Below are 24,315 nucleotides of genomic sequence, written 5' to 3'. Positions count from 1 at the left end.
TAGATCATCTATTGCCTTAGCTGACTGATTGGTTTTTCCTTCCTTCACCCTAGGCTCCTCAACTTGAATATGCTCCAAAACCATTGCTAATTTGCTTTACCGGAGATACTTGCTCAGAAAAGAAGCAGATTTTGTTTTTAAATATGCTCTAAATTGAGAGGGGGCACTGAAGCGTAGCTGTTTAACTCACTTTTCTTTATAAAAAACAATAGAAAATACTGAATCAGAGTTGATCTTCCTATGCACCTGTTTAAAATGAATTTAACAGGATCCCAACTGTACATTCACTTTTAAGCCCCGACCTCTGAAGAACACTGCAAATACTGTGCTTGCTGCTCATTTTACATGTAGTGGAGGATTTACAATATAAAATTAAATATGGCTTTTCCCCCCACTTCCTTTCTGGTTTAGGAAAAATAACCTGAATCCCTCTTCAGGAAACATAACAAAGAGTATTAAATATTACAGCAAGTCATTCACGTTTAATTTCACAGGCTGAAGTGTAAAAGAATTTCAAGTATTAGTTTCAAGAATGGAATAAGTACAGTCCAGAAAACAGACGACTCATCCTGAGATTCATCTTCTGTAGACTGGGAGTATTTCTGGTTTGCCTCCATCTCCTCGGGGTTGTAAGAAGCCTCACCAAACGGGTACTGTACAACTGTTCGATCGTAGTATACTTTCATTTCGAACTCACTCTCCCGGTGAGAGGGGTGACCGTAAATCCCAATTCCCACCGGGCGGCGGAAGTGCGCGGGTACGTGGACAACGTCTTGGCCGCAGGTTACGGACTGTAGCTCGTACTCGTCAAAGCTGGGGTGAAGCGTCATACCGGATACGTACAAGTCCGCATCACCTTTTAAACTCCGCATCTGAAGTACTATTTTTCCCACGTGATTTAGTCTCAAATAGCTGTAGTTTCCTGCTCCAATCTGGCCTTGAACAACAAGAAGAAGAATCCATTCTTCAGGTACATCCTCTTCCTCAAAGCTATTTACCACAAATAGTACTTGAGCTGCCACAAATATTATCAGGATTCTCCAGCGTGCTGCCATGGTCTTAAGTTATGTTCAGACTCTTCCTGTGTCCCGTGCACTACCTTGTGAATACAAAACATAATTCAAATTTTAGTATATTCCATTCTTGGAAGGAATCGACTTTTTAATTGGTAATTTTTATAAACCCCCTCTAGTCCATACAAAATTAAGCAACTTCAATTAAGCACATTCATTAAGTTTTCTTCTTCTTTAACAGTAACAAAAACCATTGCTAAGATTCAGAGCTCTGGAGGATTAAAATGGCTTGAATGTCTTAAAGAAATTAAACAGAAATTAATCAATTAGATGTTCTTTCATCCAGAACTGACAGAGAGACTAGTTTCATTCTACCTGCATACATGCCAGATTTGACAGATACCCAGAAGAGATGAAACCCAATGATGATTTTAGCTTCAGTTTAAAAAAAAAAAAAACAAAAAACCAGAGCTGAAAAAGAAGGCTTTTGCCTACTTGAAGATTAACTTTGTGTCAGGTATTTAGGGCACCCTATTTGTTTTCCCATCCTTTCACCTTAACTTCAGAAGACAGTAAATGTGCAAATCTGGGTGTATGCATGAAGCAGTATGTACTCTGACTTGCACTGGGAATGGACTTGGACATAAAACCAAACTATCTAGTGATATAATACATTAATTTATGATTCCGTTGTGTGGATTGTTTCTAGGACTAAACTTGGCATATTTTCCCTGAAAAAAAATGCGTTTACTTTCCTGAAGATTTTCCTACCATAAAAACGCTCAACTCTTCACAGCACTTGCTTACAAAACAGAAGGCTGAAGTTACCCGGGCAAGGGGGAGATTCAAAGGACTGCTGCAACACAAAGGCTCTTAAACCCTTTCCCTCTTTGTTGCACGCACCCAGGCAGGCAGCCCGAGCGTGCCTGCAGCACTCCTGTCCTTTGAACAGCTGCACTAAGTGTGTGCGTACAAAGAAGTCAGCTCCGAACCTTGCTGAAGGCTTCCAAAGCATACAGCTAACCGAGTGTGATGTGCAAATCTCAGTCAAGCACCGGACCCACAAGCATACACACTTCCATGTTTCAGATGAGGATTTTCATCCCCTCATTTCTTCCACAGGGACACTACAATTACCTTAAACATGAAAGCTACCAGTAAGTTGCTTTGTACCTCATTAGCATCAAACTGCTTTACTTCCACTGAGATGCTACTTAAATCTTAAGAGGTTTGACAGTTAAACAGATCTAGGGAAAAAACGTACAAATGTTTCTGTAGGTCCAAGTTTTATGCCCCAGAGGCCTCTATGCTGCAAGGCCACAATTCTGCGAAGACAGCATAAAAGAAGAAAGTACAGCATTGGCAGAACCTGCCAGACTGACAAAACACCCTCAACAGCGACAGAAAAAAAAAAATAAATCTTCTGCCGTTTGTCTCCCTGTATCGGGGAACTGACTCTCTGCCACTTTTAAAATCGAAGAGGTGATGAAATCCCCGAGCGGAGGAACAGGAGGAGCTCCACATCTGAGCAGAATAAATTAAGTTACCTCGGGACAAACGAAAGCGTCGTGGCGCTGGAACAGCGCTTGGAAGGAGCAGCAGTTTCAGGAGACCTTGGACAGAGCCAGGACCGCCTCTGCCGCCCCCAGGAACTCCCTCCCTGCCTGCCTTCCCGCCCGTGGGCGGGAGAGCCGCTGGAGGCACCGGCCGGCCCCGAGGGGCGCGGAGCGCCGCCGCCGCCCGCCCCGGGCCCCGCTGCCGGCACAGCAGGCGGCCCCCGACGGTCACGGCAGCGGCCCCGCCGTCACCCCGCCGAGCGAGGGCCGCGGCGCGGCTCACCTCCGACCTGCCAGGGGGCTCCGGCAGCAGCGAGGCCACACGGCCGAGGCGAAGCAGAGCTGGAGGCTTCGCGGACGTGCGGCAGCGCAGCGCGGCGGGGGCGCCGCGGGCAAAGCCCCTCCTCCCCAGGGCGGGCTGAGGCGGGCCCGGGCGGGCCCCGGGGCAGCGCCGCGGCCCAGGAGGGCGGGCAGGGCAGGGCAGGGCAGGGCAGGGCAGGGCAGGGCAGGGCAGGGCAGGGCAGGGCAGGGCAGGGCAGGGCAGGACGCGGCGCCGCTCCCCTACGCGCCCCGGGATCCGCGGCCGCCTCCGCGCCGCCATCACCAGACCCCCCCGTGCCCGGGCCCTCCCCCGGAGCGGGGCGGGGCGGGGAGCCAGCCTCGCCCCCTGCTATCGCGAGAGTTGGCGGCGGGGGCGGGGCCGTAGCCACGGCAAGGCGGGAACAGCCCCCACACCCCGCCCGCTCGCGTCAGCCCCCGGGCCTTCGGCCTGGCGTGGGGTCCCGACGGGAAGGGCACCCACCGGCCCGCGGCGGGTCCCGCTGGCTGCTCGTGAGGGTCAGGGTGCCTACGGGCAGAGCCTGGCCTGCGCTGGTCCCGGGTCCCGGCAGGGCAGTTGGTCGCCCTGGCTTGCGGGAGCTCCCGGGGCTGTGGCCGGGGAAGGCTTTGCTGTGCTGTCAGAGGGGGGGTGTGTTCGGGGGGAGCATGGCTTTTGGGCACCAGACACTTGGAAGTCCAGTAAAGTTAGATTTGCTTAGTTGTAAATTCTGAGTTAAGGATGACACATTGGAGGAGGATGGTGAGACACTGACTGAATATGTAGATTTTTCTGCAACACGGTAAGTATTTTTTCACAAAGAAAACTTACAGTTAGAGGAATCCAGTTTTGTCTGCACTGAAATCGGATGTAATACACTTACTGGAGGAGAGGTTGCCCTTCAACAGTTAGTGACAGTTTATGTGGCTATCAGCATAAACTTCAGCTAAGATCACAGAGCAGAAGAACTGTGAAGAGAAAAAACACTTTTGAATACCCATTGATTTCAACAGTTATCTTGACTTGACTGAGCTCTTTAAATCTGTAAGCAAGACCAAACAAAGGACTGAAATTGAAAGAAAATCTGTATGGAGTGTTATAGTATACTGAGAGATTGGAGAGAATCTGTATAAGTACACAGGTTGGGTCCTGTATTAACAGAATGAGGTAATGTTCTGTCTTCAAAACTCTCTAATTTCATAAAACCCATGTAACCTGTTCATTCCTACCTCAAACAGGCTGAATCCACCAAATGTGGATTCTCTTAAATTTGAGCTTTATTAAAATTAATTTCAAACTTATCAATAGGCTTATCAGCCACTTAAGGCATGTTATTAAAAGTGGTAAATCTCATTATTTAAAGTTGTTCTTACAATGATTGGATATTGAGACCAATAGAAATATACTATTGGACACAAAAGCATGATATGATAAGCAACTGCTATTTCCCTAAAATGCCCTAAAATTGTAGCAGTCTTTTTTTCACAGGGCTGTCGGTTCCTTTTGAAGTGGGTGGATACCCAAGCTGTGGGAACATGCTGGATCCACAGTGTTTTAGCATTGTGCTGCACAGAAACAGGACATCGCCAGGAGGTATGTTTCATGGGGGTGTGGTGTGGTATAAATTTCTCACTATGCGCCTACATGTCACTAGAGTTCCCATGCAACTGTCACCTCCCAACAGGGCAGAAATCTGCTTATTGTTATGTTACTGGAGGAGTGACGTGTCAGCCACTATGAGGCAACAGCACCTACTGGAAGGGCAAAAAGCAGTGGGGCTCCACACCTCTCTGGACTGACAGGTCTCCATCAGATTGACTTTACTGGCTCAGGGTCCAGCTGCAGCAAGGGAGTTGATCTCCTGACTCCTGTTTGATCAGCCCAGAAATCGGTTCAAGATCTCTGATACTTCCTTGGATTTCTACTAGTTCCCTAGTTGTTACGGGCAGGAGGTTGTTGAAAGTATTGCAGCTACATTGAAAGATGAAAATAAACTACAGTAAAAAGAACTAGAAAAAATGTACTAAACTGCCTAGAAACAGTTACAAAGACACATGTTTTGGAACAAGTTCTCTACTCCTAGGGGTTGTCTGCCTGTCTGAACAGTCCCTTTTTTTCTGTATCAGCATTTGTTTACTGATGACTAAACTGCCATAACAAATTCATGATTGTAGCACTCATTAAAATTGTCATCAGCGTATTATAGTAAAATTTTTCTCTAGTATTCTCAGCCATGAGTCACAGTTTAGAAAAGAAATACTATGTGTCATTGAGTTACCTCTATGCAGCTGGTGCTTACTACAGTGGCTTTATCCAAATTCACAAGGACACATGAAAAAGCATTTGAACTGGTACTTTCTCCAGGGAAAACTAACACAAGGAGATTGTTTTGTCAACGGTAATATATATTAGATGTTCCTATAGGGCAAAAATGCTTGTAGTGTTAATTACAGACACACACACACAAGAAAGACATTCCTGTAGCAAGTATCTGTTTGAAATGCAGTTGAGGTAGATACTGAGTCCACAGACTGATCTGCCTCAAAGTGGTTTAAGTTGGTGAGGATCAAAACCTTTACCACAGAATTGTAACGTGCATTGCAAGGGACCTCCAGACTCCTCCAGTCCAACTTCCTGTTCAAAACAGGTCTAATTTATTCAGGTTGCTCAGGGCCATGTCCATCTGGCTCTTAGACAACTCCAGGGATAGACATCCACAGCCCCTTTTCAGAAACTCTTTTTAATACTCAACCACCCTCGTGGTATTTTAAAAAAAAGGACCTGACATCTAATTGGATTTTCACAGGTTCCAGCTTGTCATATCACTGAGCACCTCTGAGAAGAGTATAGCTCCATCTTACCTGTATATTCAAATTACATAGTTGTAACCAACGATGAGGTCTCAGCTGCCTTTTCTCCAGGCTGAAGAGGCCCAGTTCCCTCAGCCGCCCCCAGTAAGTCACCTTTTGCAGCTCCCGACCATCTCGGTTGCCCTCTACTGGTCTTGCTTCAGTATGTCATTAGCCTTCCTGTACCTACAACCCCCAAACTGGCTACAGTATTGCAGATTCAGTATTACAAGTGCCAAATAGAGCGGAAGGATCACTCCCGGGACCTCTTGGCTACTCTCTGTTACTAATGCAGCCCAGGATGGTTGGCTGCCTTTGCTGCAAGGGCGCAGTGGGTGGCTCATATTCAACTTGTCCAGCAGGATCTCTGGATCCTCTGTTGTGGAGCTGATTCCTAGACAGCCATCCTCTACCTGTCATCTTGCCTGGGGTTACTCTGTGCCAGATGCAGGACTCCACACTTACCCTTGCTGGACTCTGTGAGATTTTCATCAGCTTGTTTCTCCTGCTTGATGAGTCCCTCTGACTGACAGCCCTGCCTGCTGTTGTGGTGACTGCTTCCACCAGCTGGGCATCAACCACAAACTCGGTGAGAGCAAGAGGTTTGTTTTTTGCAATAATTTCCCATGAACAATGTCCTAATCTCTATAAAGTCAAAGATGTTTTTTGCTTAAGTCTTTTTGCTCAAGAAGGGCCGGGCGCCCGTGTGGGGCGCGGCGGAGCTGTTGGGCTCGCGCTCAGCCGTTGCCCCGGCGCAGGGACGCGCCAGGGAGGATTGTTCCACTCGGTCACCCAGGTTATGGGCCGGGGCCTGGGCCAGGTTGTGGGGCCAGGTAGGGTGGGGGTTGCGCTGTCTCGTCCTGGGGACGCGGGGCCGGGCGAGCCCCTCCGGCCCCCCGCCTCAGGGTACCCCCGCGGAGGCTGTGGGGCCCGGGGACCCCCACGCTGGCAGGCGGTGAGGGCGCAGCCGGCGAAGCGGGCCTGGCCCCCTGTAATGCTCTGCCACGGAGCCTATTTTCAGCTGTAGGATGGAAAGTGACGGAGGCTGTTCTGCTGGAGGAGGTGGCGATTCTGGCGTTGTCCGTGAGAAACACTTGTTTAAATCCAAACTGCTGGAGTCCCTTGTTCAGCCGGCGTGTAGTCACCACTGATACAGGGCCAAGATAGGAACAGGGGATGTAAGGGTTAACATGAGAATAGCAAGAAGGGGATAACAAAAGAAAATAGTTCAAGGGAAATAGTTTAGATAACGGTTAACTGTCTGCTTAGTGAGCAGACAGTTTATAAAACACGGTGAGCTCTCTAGGCTTTATCAGTACCAAGCCGGTTGGAACTAGACCCACGGTTTGGACAACAGCCAGTAAGAAACTGAGTATGCGCAAAACCTGGGGTCACAGAGCGGACAGGAGGAAGAGGAGCTTGACTTCATCCCCAAAGACCCCCACGACCACCACCAGAAGACACTGCGCAGACTCAACTAGGAGGAGATTATGGAAATGCTAATTATAATACGAAGCGGGGATAGGTGTTGCATATGTATAGGCGTATTGCGAAATATTATGAATATGTAATCATTTGCTCTATAAATCTTAGGTAACAGCACCATACGTTGGGTACACAATAGGAGGAGTTATCCCCTGTGTACCTCAGCGCTGAATAAACATACCTACTTTACAATCTATCAGATTGTGGAGTCTATTTCTGCACGTCAACCACCACTGCGCTTTCCCTTTGAATCAAAATGAGCTATGCATCTGGAATACAGAGACTGCTCAGGTAAAACCAGAATATATCTCTTTGTAGGCTGCTGTTTCAGAAGGAGACTTAAAAGGGAGATATAGTTGAGGGCAGTGTAGGAGCGTCAGGTTTCATTTTAATGCTGGGAAGCTACTAGCATTTGTTATGAGCTTTGTTACTGTGATGAGAATAATATGAACTTTTGTGGTGGGTTGACTCTGGCTGGCACCTAAACCACCACCTGGTCTCCTGTTATTCCTAACCAGCAGGATGGGGGAGAGAATCAGATGGGCAAAAGTGAGAAGTCACAGCTAAAGATAAAGGTAATTTAACAAGTGAAGGAAAGAGAAAAAAAGAAACACCACCTTCTACAAGCAACCCAATCCCCATCCAGGCTTTGAGCAACGGCCACCTTAGAAGACAGCCGTCCAGCTCCTCAACACCTTATTCATCCAATATCTCAGTTTTACTGCTGAGCACAACATCGTATGATAGGGAATATCCCTTTACCAGTTTGGGTGAGCTGTTCAGAATGTGTCCCCTCCCAGTCTCTTGTGCACTCCCAGCCTTTTTGCTGGGGCTCAGGGGGCCAGGGCAGAGTGAGAAAAAGAGGAACCCTTGATGCTGTGCAAGCAGTGTGTGGCAACAGCCAAAATATTGGTGTTTTATCAACCCTGTTTTTGTCACAAAATGCAAAGCACTGCAGCATGAAAACTACCATGAAGAGAGTCCCAGCCAGACCCAGTACAGCTACATTGTAGTTAAGTGATTTTGAAACAATAAAGAAAAATTACTGTTTTGTTAATTGCCTGTACATTATCCATTTGCAATTTTGTATTGCTCATAATCTTAGTTTGAAGTGACCCATTTAACTCTTCTTTATCTATATTTGTCAGCCATTATGTTTGTCAGGACATCATTACTCAATTTCTGCAGTGTCATTTGGGAGTAAAACCAATCCACTTCTTGTCTGCTCTGCTTCTTGTGAATGTGTGATAGTGTGGAATCTTGATGAATGCACACAGAAGGTGCAAAAAGGTAGAGTATTACTTATATAGCATATACATATTTTATATATACACACAAATATATATATATAAAGAAGTGATGCAAAGGCACTCACCTCCTACAAGCAGACCAATGTCCAGCCAGTCTCCAAACAACGGCCGCCTTAGAAGACATAGCCCCAACAGCTCCTTTTCTTCAACTACTACTTCTATAATACCAGCTGTTTCTGAGCAGCGTGCCTTAGCAGCTCAGGTTCAACAGCCCTACCAGTGACAAACAGCGCTTTCTTTCTCCGTTGCCCTTTGGCAACGCCAAGCTGAGTCAGGCCGGTAGTCCGGAGGCTCTGGCAACCGTGCTCCCCCTCCCCTGGCCCCGGGAGCGGCCCGAGGTGCTGCGCGGGAAGGGCCGGCTGGCACCGACCCCCGGCGGGGGCCGCGGAGAACCGCTGCAAAGGCAGTTAGTTCAGTTCTACCGCCGTGGAATAAAATGGACCGGGAGATGTTTAATCATAGCAGCACGGCGTAACTGGACGTGCAGTGCCGAAATAGCTAAATGCTACCTTTTCTGGATGTGCTGGGTTTGCGTGGCGGGGTTTTGGTAGCGGGGGAAGGGGTGTGCCCCTTGTGAGAAGCTTTTCGAAAGCTCCCCCCCGGCTCCAGGTCAGACCTGGCTGAGCTGGCCAGGGCTGAACTAACTAGCGATGGTGGCTGTGCCTCTGCAATAATGAACAATGTTTTTAAGAGCGGGAACCTGTGAGGAGGAGGGGGGACTTGTGAGGAGAAGTTGTGAGAAGGACACCTGTGCAAACACCAAGGTCAGTGGAAGAAAGAAGGAGGAAATGGGGGGAGGTGTGCTGGTGCAGAGACCCCCTGCAGCCATGTGGTGAGACGGCAAAGCTGCCCCCCTGCCACTCATGGAGGTCCATGGTGGAGCAGAAATCTGCCTGTGTCTGTGGAGCAGCTCCTGCTGGAGCAGGCAGCTGCACCCAAAGAAGGCCAGGACTCTGCGGGGAGAAGCAGCCTCCCCTGTTGTAGTTCAGTGCTGGGAGGGCTGCAACATGCAGGGGTGTCCCACGCTGGATCATCGTGGGAAAGGCTGCATCCTGTGGGGGGGACTCACACCAGAGAAAGTTCATGGAGGACTGTCTCCTGTGAGAGGAACCCCATGCTGGAGCAGGGGAAGAATGCAAGGAGTGCCCCCCAACCAGGAGGAAAGACCTGCAGGAATGACAGCAGCCCCCTATTGTCTGCCCTCTGCACTGTTGAGGGGCGAGGATTTAGAGAGATTGGGAACAAAACAGAGCCCAGAAAGAAGGGAGGGGTGGGGGCAAGGTTTTTTTAAGATGTGGTAATGTTTCTCACTGTTGAATTCCATCTGTTAAGTGTTGTTTTTGTTAGTGTTTGAATTAAAGTGATGTTGTTTTTCTTCTCCTCCTCCCCCGCACCGCACAGTTGCCCTCTGAGCTCAAACCATGACAATGGAATATCAGTAGAAATAGTGTTTTACATCCTGCTTTGTCTGGTCCTCCCTCTCCTCCTGCCTCTGTCTGGAACACTGTTGCCATGTGTGTGTGTGAGCAATGCAAGTTGCTGATTTTGGAGAAGAGTACATGTGTGAAAGAGAGTTATAATGACATAGCACAAAGAAAGCAGAAGTTCTGGTATCCTGATCACCATCTTGGTTTGGAGCCTCAGCCAATGGAGTTAGATTCTAGGGAGGGAGCAGTGCTGACCCCTGTTGAAGCTTAAATTGATTGGAAAGCAGTGGGATAGTGAAAGAGAAGGAAAGAGAGCAAGACTCCCAGACTCGTGACTCACTGTCACATGTCCCAATGACACTCTGTCCAAAATAAATTGTCATGGTATGATAAGTGAGAGTTATTACAGTCCTCCTTGGGTGTCAAAATTGAGAGTTGCATGGCATTGTCCAACGCTATTAAAAGTTGCCTTCTTGTTACTTGTAGTTAGAGATTAACCTATGATTCAATGTGTGGGAGTTGTCTCTTGTACTCTGCTCCACACTGAATTTGTAAATCTACTTATTATGAAAACTAATGTTGTAAAGAAAAGTGAACATTTTAAGTGCTTTTATAATAAATATCATTATTACATTTTAATCTATGGAAGAGTAATGTAGAGAATCAAAGAATGCTTAAGGGAGTGGGCATAAAATAGGACTATGAAGTTGTAGGAAACAAAAATGGAAGTTAGAAATAGACAGTAGCAGACAGATAAAGAGTATGTATAGTTTTAATACAAAGACATTTGAGAGCCATATTTTTCTTTGTCTTTTTATCTCTATCCACAGGCTCTTCAGCAGATACTGTGTAGTCTTTCTCTCCCCAAACTCTGCTCTGCACAGTCTTGGCATGATTTTTCTGATCATATTCTTATAAACTGTATCAAGGTAGTTAAGGAGTTCTTTGTGTGATCCATCTCTCTTTTCTGGTAAATCTTTACATGTTAATCAATTGTAGAAACACTCCACAGCATCTAAGATAAAACCTAAGAAAGGAAATGTGTAGTTGTTTTGCCTGTACCCTGTAGTCTTATCATCTGGCTCTGTAATATTATTTGGTGGTGTACTTCCTCTTTCAGTCCTTTCCCACAGAAGGTTTAAAACCAAGAGGAGGAAAGTCCCCCTTGCTTGATGGCTGAGTGGCTGGGATATTCTCCTGGAAGAAGTATTTTTCAATCCCCTCTTTCACTGGGCTTCAGTCAGGATTTCTTGCATCCAAAATGAACATGGCACTACTAGGTTCCTTGGGCACATCACCCTACTGTCCCTGGCAGTCTTTGATGGAAGTATGATTTGATGGGCACACTTATTATTAGTATCTCAAAGAGTATCAGATCAAGTCTAGGCAACAAGGCAGATGGAAGAATCCTGCTGGTACACAGTTCTGTACTTTGCTTTCCAATGGCCTGGTATAATTAAACAGTGGGCTGTTTTGTACATCTTGCTGACATAAATTGGGATAACTCTGTGGTTAAATAACTGCTATGTAAAGTTTATAATAACATCACTGCAACAGAGTTTTATATTTCATTGAGTCTCATTAACAATAAAATTTCTGCAGGGTTAACACCTCGAGGAATTGTTATAGGAACTCTTTTGGGCATGGTGCTTCATGTAAGGTTTAGTCCAGATGATCAACAAGTGGCAGTGTGTGCTGGAAATCAGATCTACATATTAAGTGCAAAGGTGAGATACCATTCTTTGTAGCCACAGTGCTGGTATTTCTTTAACTTACTCACTTTCAGATAAAATCATGATACAGAAATGTCAGTGTAATTAAGCAAAAGAATTCATTTTTCTCATATAGATGAAAGTAAGCATGAAATAATGCTTGATAATGCCAGATAGAAGACTAGATTTTAAAAGCTGAAATGAAACAATATCTCAATAACTTAGGAGAAGAAAATGTTCTGAGGACGTCTGAAAAATTACTCCTGTATCATTCATGCCGAAGAAGCACATGTAATGTGTAGTGGTTTTGCCAGCAGGATGATATACAAGGCTGCATTTTCAACAAGAAAAATCTAACTGAATTAGTATTTTGAATCAAGATCTGACAATTTTTGGCAACACTTATTAATAATGAAAACATTTAACTGTCACTTTTATTTTGAAATCTAATCTGTTTTTATTTTGACTTGATTAATCACAGACTGAAACTATACTAGCTGAATTGCATGGCCACCTGGCTCCAGTGACTGCTGCTGAGTTTTGCACATGGGAGAAAAGCATGCTTATATCAGTGTCAGAAGACAGAACCTTTAAGGCAAGGAAACTGTAGAGCTGCACTTAAAAAAAATATAATCTAGTGAATATGGGAAGTAGTCTTTTTTTTTTTTTTTTTCCCTTTAAATATTTTCTGAAGATTAAGCAAAAAACATCTTTGACTTTATAGAGATTAGGACATTGTTCATGGGAAATTATTGCAAAAAAAATAATTACTCTTCTTTAAAAGAACAATGCAGATTTTGTAAATTCAAAACTTTCTAGAGTGAAGTGTTATCTTTGGTGATTATTATTTGGAAAATGGAAATAAAATATTTTAATCAGTTTCACTTTAACTGAAGTTTCAAGTATGCTAAACTGAATGAAAGTATTTCACTTTGACTCTGCTGACACTGATTGGAATTTACCTTTTGGGAATATTGGTTTGGGTTATTGCATACAATGGGTTATCACATAGTGGTAGAATTTTTTGCCAGACATTTTGTATGATGGCACCATCGATTGCTGCTGCTGTACGTGACAATAATTGAAGACAACTTAGACAGTAAGGGGAAACTAGGAGCCTGAGTGAACCCACGTGTATTTTCCAGAAGATACTGGGGTGGGTCCCTTGATTAGATACAGTTTAGTCTACTACTGATTGTCCTCTATATGATTCTGAATGCAGCCCAACATTTGGTTCTACAAGCTAAAGTAAAATTATAGTTTTCTATATCAAAGTTTGTTTTGTTTGGTTTTGTTTTTCCCTAAATTTAATTTTTATGTAACACTATTCTGGAGAAAATGTGATTTTTATTTTTGTTCTGGTCTTGGACAAAAAAAAATATAAAAGATTGAATTGGAGTTTTAGGAAATATTAATAATTCTGACTTTCTGATTGATTGTTTCTTATTTAGTTTATGATGATCTAAGAAATTAAATCAAGGTAAAAATTACTGAAGGAAAATATCTGTATGCTGTACTAAATATTAATTAATATTTATATTAATAATAATTAATAAATATATATGCATTAAACATTAATTTAATGAAGAGTTGATGAATTATACATAATAATAATTAATAAGGTGGGTTTTTTTGCTTTGTTTTGTTTTTTTAACCTTGATAAATGTTGGGACTAAAATGACAGTCAAAATATTTTGCAAGTCTCTCAAATAATTTAGTAAATCCTCAAGTTTTATTTTCTCTGCCTGTTTCTGTAGATCAGGGGTAATTCTCTGAGGGCAGCTGTGCTGGAGTCTGTGATAGCTGGCTCCTGTTATTGCAGGACTTGCAGCATCCAAAACCAGATGCTCCCTTATCCCTTTTGCTTGGCTAAAGAAATTAAACAGATGAGAGTCTCTTCAGATAAATTTGTGAAACAAGATCTTAGGAAACAGATTTTCAGAAGAATGATGTTTACATTCTGAGAGAAATGAAACATGAAAAAAAAAAGCTTGGGAGCTAATCAGAGGTTCACAGCCATGTTCAGAAAGTGGGGGCTGTCTAGCTGCGATTTTTTCAATCTTAGCTGTGATAGCTATCATAAGTGTAGTGGAAGCACTTGTGGAAAGGAAGGCATGTAGAAATAACAACTTGAGAGAAAAAAAATAGGTTTTATTTGTCATTCTTAATCACCTATTAAGCATAGAATCTATCACTTAGAAAGTCATGTTAATAATGAAAGTTGACTTATATGTGGGTGTATAGATGATAATAAGTATAATTATTGTTATTGTTACTAATGACCTCTTATCCCAAAGCCCAATATGAAAACTGTGAAATTGTGCAATCTCCTTGTGAGACATCTAGAACCAGTTCAAGTATGTCTTTTCATTAGTTTAGCTTAAGATGATAACAAGTACTTCTAATTACTTTGTGTATTCATACCAGGTGAGTTTCACCTGTCTCACTATGGATACTTATAAATTAAACAAAGCCCTATGTAGTTAGAAAAAAAAATGCTGAAAAAAATCCTTACCACATTGCATCACTTTCGATGGCTGCATTTCTCTGTTTTCACCACATGATGGCCGTTGAAGTTTGTGTTTTCCTTAAAGATCTAAGTAGGTGTCTATCGTTTACTTTATGGGTTTTTTTGGAAAGGTGTGGGACTATTCTACCGGCCAGTTAATATATCAGTCGGGAGTATTAACAGGTACGTTTTATTCTTTATGCATACTTTCTCATAGCAAAAAAATCCTCTCTCTAAACAATTATATAAAATTATAATAGAAGTATTTAGTTGATTTAGTCAAAATAATTCTAGCAGACAACGTAGTAGTAAATATATTCTCCTTTAAAGCCAGTAGTAAATATGTTTTCCTTTGAAGTGTAATTCTGGGTAGATAGTTTTAGTGTACGTTCATAAAGAGCTCTTTTTGTACAGGGTGTGTATGTAATTGTTGCCATTTACTGAGATATTCAAATGGTACTCTCTTGTTTGTTTTCTAGGTACAATTCCACTGCTTGAGTATTATATGTTTGTTTTCTTTCAAGTTTTGTATACGACATGAAAGGAAATACTTTTAAGTATACTATATGTAGATTTATTAGCAACATCTGCAGTTGATGGCATATATTGACTTTAAAGGTAAAAGCTACTCTTGTGGAAAGGCAAGAGCAAAAGGAGAGAAGAGGAGAAGGGCAGTCATTGTCTCCAGCGCAGCGGGGACCCCTCCTGCAATAGCACTTTTCCTACAAGAATCATATAGTTTTCAACAGGACCTGCTCAAACTCCCCTTTGGTTGTTGCCACTTGTGGTGCTGTTACTGGTGACTGGAGCACACTTTGGGGGCACAAGATGCATGGAGACTGATTATTAAGCTTTGTGCATACAAATTATTGGATAGCCTCATGTAAACTAAAAGCTAAAATCACGTGGTAGGAAAGGAAAGGAAAGGAAAAAGGGTTGATTCCCCCCTGGTTGACTGTGGCAGTTGCTTCCCTTGAAAACCCACCTTAACCTCAATGCCAGGGTTTGCAGATGCACAGCTGTGAGAGTAACAGCATGGGAACAACAAGGGGAAACTACTGCCACAGAGGCTCTGCAAACCATGCCACAGCAGCTTGGGTGAAAGGGTGCAGAAAACCACTGCCATGGCAGCTTGGGTGAAAGGCAGGTCACAGACCTGCCAATGGAAAGCCCTTATCAACACAAAGGCTAAGGCACACAAAGCATTGTGCAACTGTAAGAATTGCAGTAAAGGTTTTTTTCACCAATCTTAATGAACAGGAAGATTCCGTGTTGAATTACATATCTTAATTAAATATCTGATTTGTATCTACTCTGGAAATAATCTTATCTTTTTTGAAACAGCATTTCCTTTGCTAAGTCTGCTAATTGATGAGGAAAATAAACAGATTATCACTGGATGTGCTGAGGGACAGGTAAGAATTAAACATTAAACTTAGTCTCTGCATCAAAATAGTCAGCTATCATTAATGTAGCTGTGTACAAAAAAGGGTCACAATCTACCTACATGTTTTGAACTGTTACAACAGTTATTTTGGTAAGCATAATTCATTGCTTTGAGCATAAAACATAAATGGTATATAAGACCTGTATTACAAAATGGAAACTTTTTCCTGAAAACCAGTAAAGTTTTTAAGAGCACAATGAGTGATTGTATAAGAAGAGTACATTGAGAGGTCATGAATATATCTGGTTTAAAGGAAAATAGGTGAAAAATAGGATTCTCCTATGAACATGACAATAAATGGAAGGGACTTCAATTTCAGCATGTTGGAATTCTGATCAAAATGTGATAAATGTGAATATACATTTCACCTCCTCTTTAATATAATGTTAGGAATATATTTAATGAGATTTTCCAGATATTTTCCTTCATTGTTACCATCCAGTGAATTGTGAAGAAAATTAAAGATTCAACTGTAGGGGTGCCTAGAAAGAGAAAGGTAGAAATTAAATTTGTCTTTCAAATGACTCAGTTAGCAATACATGCAGGTTTCCTGTGATTTTTAATTGTGGGAAGTAGTCTATGAGGAGTTTTTTTCAGAGACACAAATGTGGGAATTGGATGCTCAGTTCAAATTGATATTGGCTGTTTTTGCTAATATTGAATATATCCTTTGATAATCTTAGAAATGCATATAATTGAAGGTCCAAGGTGAGATTCCAGATACAAAAATTAATTAGTTACATCAACACTTTTAAATAATGTACCTTTAGTTTGTATTCATGTAAGCTTTATGTTTAGTGTCAAAAGGTTATTGCAATTGCTTTTTCTTTTCCTTGTAGCTTTGGATCTTCAGTTTAATCAGTGATCATAATTATCGTTGTGTAACACATATCAACTTAAAGAAAGAACAAGAGAAATTCTGCAATAAAGTGCGGAAATCTGGAAAAGAAATAGGTAGCACAGTGCTTCTAGAATGCTGTTCATGGTGTATTCTAGTTGTTATTGGCTACTGATTGTGTGCTTTTGATACCATGAGAATTTATTATAAGTGATAGAGTTATGGGTCTCAGACTGTGGCATGGAATTCTTATTGAACCTGATATGAAGTTGGGTATTGACGTATCTGGAAAGAGTTATTTGACATATCTGTAAAGAATTATGCATGTATGTCTGTAATAAAATCTTGGCCAATGTATCTGTTTATAAAACATTGCATGATGTGAACTATTAAGCATTTGTTTTTTATTGAATTCATTGCCCAAGGCTTCAGTGAGAGCAGAATCAAGGGCCTAAAAATTCATCCACTGTCTAAGTGAAGTACCATTTCTCAGTTACATTTGAAGCTTCTAGGAATCTCTTTACTTATTTATATATTTAATTATTGATTTATTTTTAATCCATACCACTGTCTCCATGATATGATGTTTCTCTGGCTGTGATATTTCTCGTGGTATAACACAGAGTACTTATAAGTCTTTAAAAACTGCACTGGTAACCTCAGCAAGGTGATTCCATGTTGCCACATGAGGCATTCAGAGTACCTGCCACCCTAGCTGAAGTGAGTTGAGGTCCTCTTAAAGGAAAGATGCCCAACATAATTAAGGGTTGTTGGAATATGACTTTCAGAGTCACTTTTTGAGATGAACACATATAAATTCTGCCAACTCCTTAAGTAGGCTTTTTGGATTTTATCTCTAGGTATTTGAAAGAAGACGGTGCTAAAAATAACATAGTAATGAGGAAAGATATTACAAGTGGGCTGGCTATTAGGGTATATCCACTTTTTGAAATAGAAACTTCTTGAGTGTGATCTTAGTTCATGCTATTTTACTACTTCCAGTTCTCTCTTAAATCCTATCTGTTTCCCGTTGTTAATTGTTTTTGTTTTGTTTTGTTTTGTTTTGATAACTAGTACTGTTGATTGTCTTTCTTAGGTGAAGGGCAAAATACTTCCAAGCTTTGCAAAACAAACAACATCAGACCAGAAGGATCAGTGGAAATGTCATTGCCTATCCTCTTAATTGAACACTGTGAATTTTCAGTATGTTTCCATAATAGAGAAAACATGTAAGTCCTTTAAAATATCACCAAGTATTTGGCTGGAATCTATTCCTAGGAGTTCCTATTGGTTCTTGGGTTATTTTCACTGCAATTTACTTTTTTTTTTTTTTTTTTTTTTTTAATTAAATAGGAAAGTCAAACAATGTATTTAGTGATATGCAAGTTTTGGTGGCCTACTCCTAGGCAGATAATATACACAATCTGATACAAAGTTAAAACTGGTTTTGAGTCCAAAAAACAATTTTACAAAAATGGCATTAGGAAGATTCATTTTAGCATCTATTGATACTGGTTGATCAGCGAAGATGAGTTTAAAAAAATAATTAAGAAGCCAACTAGAATTAAAAAGCCAAATTTATTTTTAGCTTGCTTTCCTAAGGAAATAAGTCTGATGCAGTCACTGTGTGCCTGTGTCAGTTCGCCTTCCAAATTTATATAAGTTTTGAACTACATAACCTGTTCTAGTCAAATTTCTGTCAGAGAGACAGACATTTCAAAGCATGATGGTTTTACTCCTTCCCATGGAACTGGTTGTCCAGGTAAAGGGGAGATATCTAAATTAATCCCTGTATTGAATTTATTTCCTGAAGAGAAGTTTAGCCATATTATCAGGCATCTGGGAATCGGTTCAGGGTACTGCCACAAGAACTGTCTCATAGAACAACTTGTTTTTGTTGTTATTTATAATTGTCATTTGGATAAGTTTCTCATCCACGTCATGTTTTAGGAAACTTTTGTTCCACCTTTGGCCTATGATGGGTTGTACAGGTATAACTGATCAATCCTCTGGTTAGAGTTATAAACAATTTTTGATAAACAGAGAAGAAAATTATCCTGTAGTCCTGGGTAACTTTGTTTGCCTTTTATGTCAAATTGAAGTAATCATTAACAAATAGTTATTTTCATGATGCCTACATTTTCAGAAGGACTACAGCTGAGTGCAAGGAAATAGTGATTTTTAGGATGCACATCTCAGACATACTTTAATAGAATGTCAGGACTCTAAGGCCAGTAGATGAATTATTACAGTCAGTTAGTCTTATGGTTTGTAGAATACCACTCTCAAATCATCAAAACTTTGTCATCATCAAAACTTAACAGGCTAATTTTCCAGTGATGAAGAATCCACCGTGTCCCCGGTTAAGTTGTTCCTGCAGCTGACTCATTCAATTTTGCTTCTAATCTGAAATACTCTCTTTTGATGTACAGTTATTGGCTCATAGTATGTTTTTTATTCTGACTGTCTAGAGCCAGCTACTCTCAAGTTCCCTCCTTGTATAGCAAATTTTAGCTTATAAAGAAATTATCTCTACACTTCTGGATAAAATAGTTTGCACCTTGTGTAAGGCATATTTTCTGTATGAAACTGTATGGCTTCTGTATTTCTGTATTTCTGTATTTTCTGTATGGCTTTTGAACTTTTTCTGAAATTCAATCTCCTTTCTTTTTTAATTCCCTTTTTGGACATGGGTGCCTGAAATGGATCCACAGTAATAGGTTAATTGAAATAATTTTCTGAAATGAAGTAACATCACTTTCCAATACCCACCTGATACTGCCTGGCATTGTACATCTAAGGACTATTTACCCTTTCATCTATCACATCACAGTTGGAGGTTTTGCTCTGCTTATAGACAACCATGATAATTTAATTCTTATTATTAATCCAGTTCCATTATCTTTTGGTTTTAGAGTTTTGTATTTAGAAATAATTTTTCTGTTTAATTTTTAAGTTTCCGTGTGTTGGTTTTAGCAGGTGGTTCAGATTTGTCTGAACAACTGAGTAATCCATGTTTTAACACTTTTCCTTCCTGCAATGAAATGCAACAGTGAAACATTTTTGCAACACTGATTTCCAAAAAATTATGGGTCTCATGCTTTCCTAAGCATTTTGACATTGAGTAATTTCATCACAGTGGATGGCATTTTATTGTTGTAAAGTGGGCATGAGATCAACTTCCTGTATATATCACTTGATATCATTGTTCATAACAACTTGATAGTGCCACTTCTTTATAAATAATTCAAAGAATTCACAAATTAAAACAGTCTGTTACTGCCATGCATGAAAGGAATACAAACCACAAATAAAACTATACAGACCACGTGAAAGTATCACAAACCAGAACTGAAACTGTCTTTCCCAGTCTGCTTTTTAATGTACTTGACTACTTCTGTTTTGTTTTGTTGTTGTTGTTGTTGTTGTTGCTGTTGTTGTTGTTTGTTTGTTTGTTTTATAAAAAAAGTATTACGCCACTGTGGTAAGTCGTTTCATGACAACGTTCAGCTTTATCTTTTTCCATACCCTTACTTCATCTCTTGTGGTGTGACTTTACAAATCAAACTGATAAGTCTACTCACTCTTATTTGGAAGATTTATTAAAATTTTGATATCAATTTTTATTTACTGTGTTATCAAAACATTTTTAGTTTTTGAGAATGACAACCTTTATTTTGTTGTAATCATCTTATACTTGATAACATTTTTATTCTGTGAGCGTGTTGACTGAAAATATAACCAGTTGGTCTACTCTGTGGTGTTTCTGAAGGCTGGATTTCATTACCTAATTGCAATACTACTGCCTCTAAGCACAGTTGGAGACAGGCATTCCAGGCCTGCCTTGTTTTTGTTTTTTTTTTTCCCTTAGCTTGTGCTGGTTTTTCTCTTGTACTTTAACTATGTACAAATACACCTTAAATTTCACTGCTTTTTGTGTGTTCATATTACAGGTAATAAAAGTAAGAATATATGTGGATTTGTCTCCTTGAATTTACACTTTGTGTACGCTGTGCTTTTACAGCATCTCCCAACTTAAAAAACAGTAATTTTTGAAGAAAATTACTTCATGTGTTTTAGACTTGCCATGAGCACTTACATAAAATCAAGGGTTGTGTTCTGTTCTTAGTTTTCAAAACTTCACCAATTTTGATTAAAACTTTTTACTCTGAGCTACAGATTTTTAGACTTGCCATGAGCACTTACATAAAATCAAGGGTTGTGTTCTGTTCTTAGTTTTCAAAACTTCACCAATTTTGATTAAAACTTTTTACTCTGAGCTACAGATTTTTAAAAAATGCTGTATAAAATCTTTTTTTTTGGTGTGGTTTATTATTGTTATACTGGGACTGTGTAAGAAGTATTAAAAAACCACAATTGCTGTGTCTTTCATGGTAATAAGAAAAGCTTCTTTATCATACTCAGATATTTTTTCTTCTTTTTAAAATAGATATTCTGCCCTGAATACTAGCTATCTTTGGATAGGAAGCACTACTGGTTTGTTAATAATTAATTTGGCAAACTTTGAATTAGAAGCTTTTTTATCTTACAAAGGTATGATTATAAGATATCTGACTACACTATAATGTAATTGCTTTCAATTGTTATCTGATATAAATAGTATAAGAACTAGTCTGTGAAACAGAATACAGTAGAAACTAAGTGGGGTTTTTTTAGATGTTTTTTCTAATTAACTTTTGTATGTTTTTCTGGCACTGCTGACTTGTCTCAGAGTATTTGTCAACACTAGATTTCTGTAGAGTCTAGCAATAAATTTTGATTTGATTTTGCAGTTCATGAGTGTTAAATACAAGGAATATTATTCTACTACTTTATAATGTGAGGGTAAAATAGAAGAATATACACTGAAGACAGTGGATTACGGTGGCGTCAAATTAGTATGAATAATTTTTTTCCTGTCTTAGAGATGATATTTTTTTGCTTTTGAAATGCAAATACAATTTTATAGCACTGTGTTCTTTTTGGTAAAGATTACAGTGACCTCAGCATTCGATTTGCCAGATCATGTGCTTTAACAAGGAAGGCAGTTAACGGAAAGGTGAGTATACAGTAAACATTGATTTAATTAATGTTTACATTTCCAGTTATTTTCAATAAATATTAATTACACATTTTGTTTACAGACTCATGTACACAAGTTGCTTGATGTGAATTACACTGTAGTTTCTCTGGAGATGTCTTCTTTATGGAATCTACTCATTTAAATAGCTGTGTAGTTTTAAAGCTCTCACAGTCTGTATACTGTCCAAAGTGATTAATAAGGAAAAAGTGAATTGTTTTGTAGTATTCAGTATGTACCTTGAATGTCAAGAATGATCATTATGGGAGCAGAGGCAATTTTTTAGGGGGAAAAAATGCAAAAGCATTGTTACACTTTGTTTCTCAAACAACGTTAGAATGAACTGCTTCTGAATCCTTCCAAGAAATCTGTGAAAACTATTAGGGTTGTGGGAAAATTTCTGTGGAAAGTGACTAAAAGTGCTTTTAAGGAAATTAAAAACATTCTTGCCTGTATACTACATTTTTGATGTTACAGTTTTCCTGCAGAACTGAGCTGAATCTAGGCCTTTCTACATTTTTAGCATACCAGTGTTTTGTTTTAGAGAAAGATTTTGTTTTAAATTCAGCTCTTAGCATGTTCTCAGCATGTTTCTGAAACCAGTCTCTCTTCCATGTGTCCTTTTTTCACAACTCTTACTGCAGAAATATCTCTATTGTAGAAAATATTGGAATTTTTGTGACTGTTATGTATGCTAATCTGTTAAGACATATTTAAACAACATAAGCATATTTTTGAAGTACAGCATTAACCACTTTTTACTGTTTAATGGTCTACAAAACTAAACCCATGGGTATTTGTGACTAATTTTCATAAATAACAGGAAGTTATTTGATTTTCCATTATAAATGCTTCAGTGTTGGAGCTTAAATTATGAAGTAAATGGAGTTATTTTATGGTATAATTGTTGCAGGTTTTATGCTTGATCACCTCCATGTTTGAGGATATGATTGCTGTGTTGGAAGTTAACCTTGCTGCATTGGTGAGAAGTCAGCAGAGTGATTTTCTCCTGTGTGGAAACAAGAATAGTCTATCAGTTATTGCCAGGTGCAGAGTAACTAAATGTTGTTTTCCTCTGAGTTGGACTATGCATTTGTTTTTCTGACACTGAAGTGCATCAGATGTTTTTGTACTGTGCTATTTGTTGACATGGGTTTATTTTACTTGTTTTCCTGTTAAGCTTTAGTTGTATTGAGTGGGAAAAATCACAGAATCACAAGATGGTTGAAGTTGTAAGACACCTCTGCAGGTCATCTTGTCCAATTGCCCTGCTCAAGCAGGGCCACCTACAGTCAGTTGCCTAGCACCATTCCAAATGGCTTTTGAATATCTCCAGGGAGGGAGTCACCACAACCTCTCTGGGCAACCTCTCCCAGTGCTCAGTCTCCCTCACAGTAAAAAAGTGTTTCCTGGTGTTCAAACATAACGTCCTGTATTTCAGCTTTTGTCCATTGCCTCTTGTCCTTTCACTGGGCACTGGGAACAGCTCCTGGTTCTAGAGCCTTCCTCACAGCCGTACACTGGTGCAGGACTTTGCACTTCCCCTTTTTGAACTTTATGAGACTGCTGTCAACCCAGTATCTCCAGCCTGTGGATATCTCTTCGGATGGCAGCACAGCTTCTGGTGTATCAGACACTCCTCTCGGATTTGTGTCATTAGTAAACATGGTGAGGGTACACTCTGCTCCTTCATCCAAATTATTAATGCAGTTGTCAAATGGAATTGGACCCTGCATTGACATCTGGGGTACTCCATTAGTTATTGGCCTCCAGCTAGACTTTGTGCCATTTATCATCCCTCTCTGGGTCTAGCTGTTCTTCTGGTTTTCAGCCCACCTCACTGTGTGCTCATCTAGCCCGTACTTCATCAGCTTTTCTATGAGGATTTTATGCATGACAGTGTGGAAAGCCTTACTGAATTCAAAGTAGACAACATCCACTGTTTTCCCCTCGTCTACCAAGACGGTCATTTTATCATAGAAGTTTATCAAGTTGATCAAGCATGACTTCCCCTTGGAGTATCCATGCTGACTAATACTTCTTTGTCATTCATGTCCCTGTAGATGATTTCTAGGAAAATACTGACATGTTGAGAACAGTAAAAAACCTAAAATATTCACCGAAGTTCAGATTTCAGTGCTTATAATAAAATCATCAGTTAATATTCACAGAAATGGGATTTAATATGTAAATGCAATGATCTGTGAATCTAGTTAGGGCCAAGTCTTGTCTGTACTGCTGGGTATCTGAGCTGATAACTAAGCCACTATGCCTTATTTCTGTTTATGAAAATCTCACTGGTATCACACATATACATACACACATGCACACAAATAGCTAAAAAGAAATTTTGACACCTTTCCCTAATCAGATGCATTTGTCCATTGCATTGATTGAGTTTTGTGCTTCGTTTTGTAACTTAGGTGTTCTTTACTGACAAATTCTCCATTGTGTAAAGATTTAAAGAAAAACATGAAAGAACCTTCTAGTAAAACACTTGGTAAGTATAAAGCAATTTTGAAATGAATTAATAAGGTTATATTCTTAATAGCAGTAACTGACTCACAACTGGCTTGTGCCTAATACAATCAATATATTGATTTCTGTTTCAAATATATATTGCATTATATTTTTATATTAGTAGGAAGAATTTTATACTTATAGTAGTATTTTGTATCTTAAATATGTATTTTCAGTGAAAATTATGGTAAAAAAGTATTTTTTTTCTTTCAGAAACAACCCTCTGAGAACTTTCTGTGTGTTTTAAGAGTTA

At 40.2% G+C, this 24,315-nt stretch overlaps 2 protein-coding genes across 3 annotated transcripts in view; one reads left to right on the top strand and one right to left on the bottom strand.

Moving 5' to 3' along the window:
- Positions 1-462: 462 nt before the first annotated feature.
- On the bottom strand, positions 463-3,068 carry CUNH6orf120 (chromosome unknown C6orf120 homolog). 2 transcript variants are annotated; one of them, XM_032985201.2, is made up of 2 exons: positions 2,853-3,068; positions 463-1,099 (listed from the first exon to the last, which is right to left on the bottom strand). In XM_032985201.2, the coding sequence occupies exon 2, from the start codon at positions 1,053-1,055 to the stop codon at positions 489-491; it is 567 nt and encodes a 188-aa protein (XP_032841092.1). In that variant the 5' UTR covers positions 1,056-1,099; positions 2,853-3,068; the 3' UTR covers positions 463-488. The 2 variants fall into 2 exon arrangements, with proteins under 2 accessions (XP_032841092.1, XP_032841093.1); XM_032985202.2 differs by lacking the exon at positions 2,853-3,068 and adding an exon at positions 2,561-2,846.
- Positions 3,069-4,370: 1,302 nt separating this feature from the next.
- Positions 4,371-24,315, top strand: part of WDR27 (WD repeat domain 27) — a 123,640-nt gene continuing 103,695 nt past the window's right edge. The window contains exons 1-14 of the mRNA XM_042795631.1: positions 4,371-4,478; positions 4,570-6,879; positions 7,448-7,510; positions 8,368-8,509; positions 11,559-11,683; positions 12,150-12,263; positions 14,309-14,360; positions 15,522-15,592; positions 16,464-16,578; positions 17,559-17,691; positions 20,913-21,016; positions 21,454-21,521; positions 22,456-22,589; positions 23,966-24,042. Of these exons, the coding sequence (XP_042651565.1) occupies positions 6,763-6,879; positions 7,448-7,510; positions 8,368-8,509; positions 11,559-11,683; positions 12,150-12,263; positions 14,309-14,360; positions 15,522-15,592; positions 16,464-16,578; positions 17,559-17,691; positions 20,913-21,016; positions 21,454-21,521; positions 22,456-22,589; positions 23,966-24,042 (1,315 nt within the window). The 5' untranslated portion in view covers positions 4,371-4,478; positions 4,570-6,762. The remainder of the gene's footprint in view (positions 4,479-4,569; positions 6,880-7,447; positions 7,511-8,367; positions 8,510-11,558; positions 11,684-12,149; positions 12,264-14,308; positions 14,361-15,521; positions 15,593-16,463; positions 16,579-17,558; positions 17,692-20,912; positions 21,017-21,453; positions 21,522-22,455; positions 22,590-23,965; positions 24,043-24,315) is intronic.

This window comes from Tyto alba, unplaced genomic scaffold, assembly GCF_018691265.1.
Source record: "Tyto alba isolate M040663 unplaced genomic scaffold, T.alba_DEE_v4.0 Super-Scaffold_22, whole genome shotgun sequence".
Classification (NCBI taxonomy): domain Eukaryota; kingdom Metazoa; phylum Chordata; class Aves; order Strigiformes; family Tytonidae; genus Tyto; species Tyto alba.
This window is presented reverse-complemented; position numbering and strand designations above follow the sequence as displayed.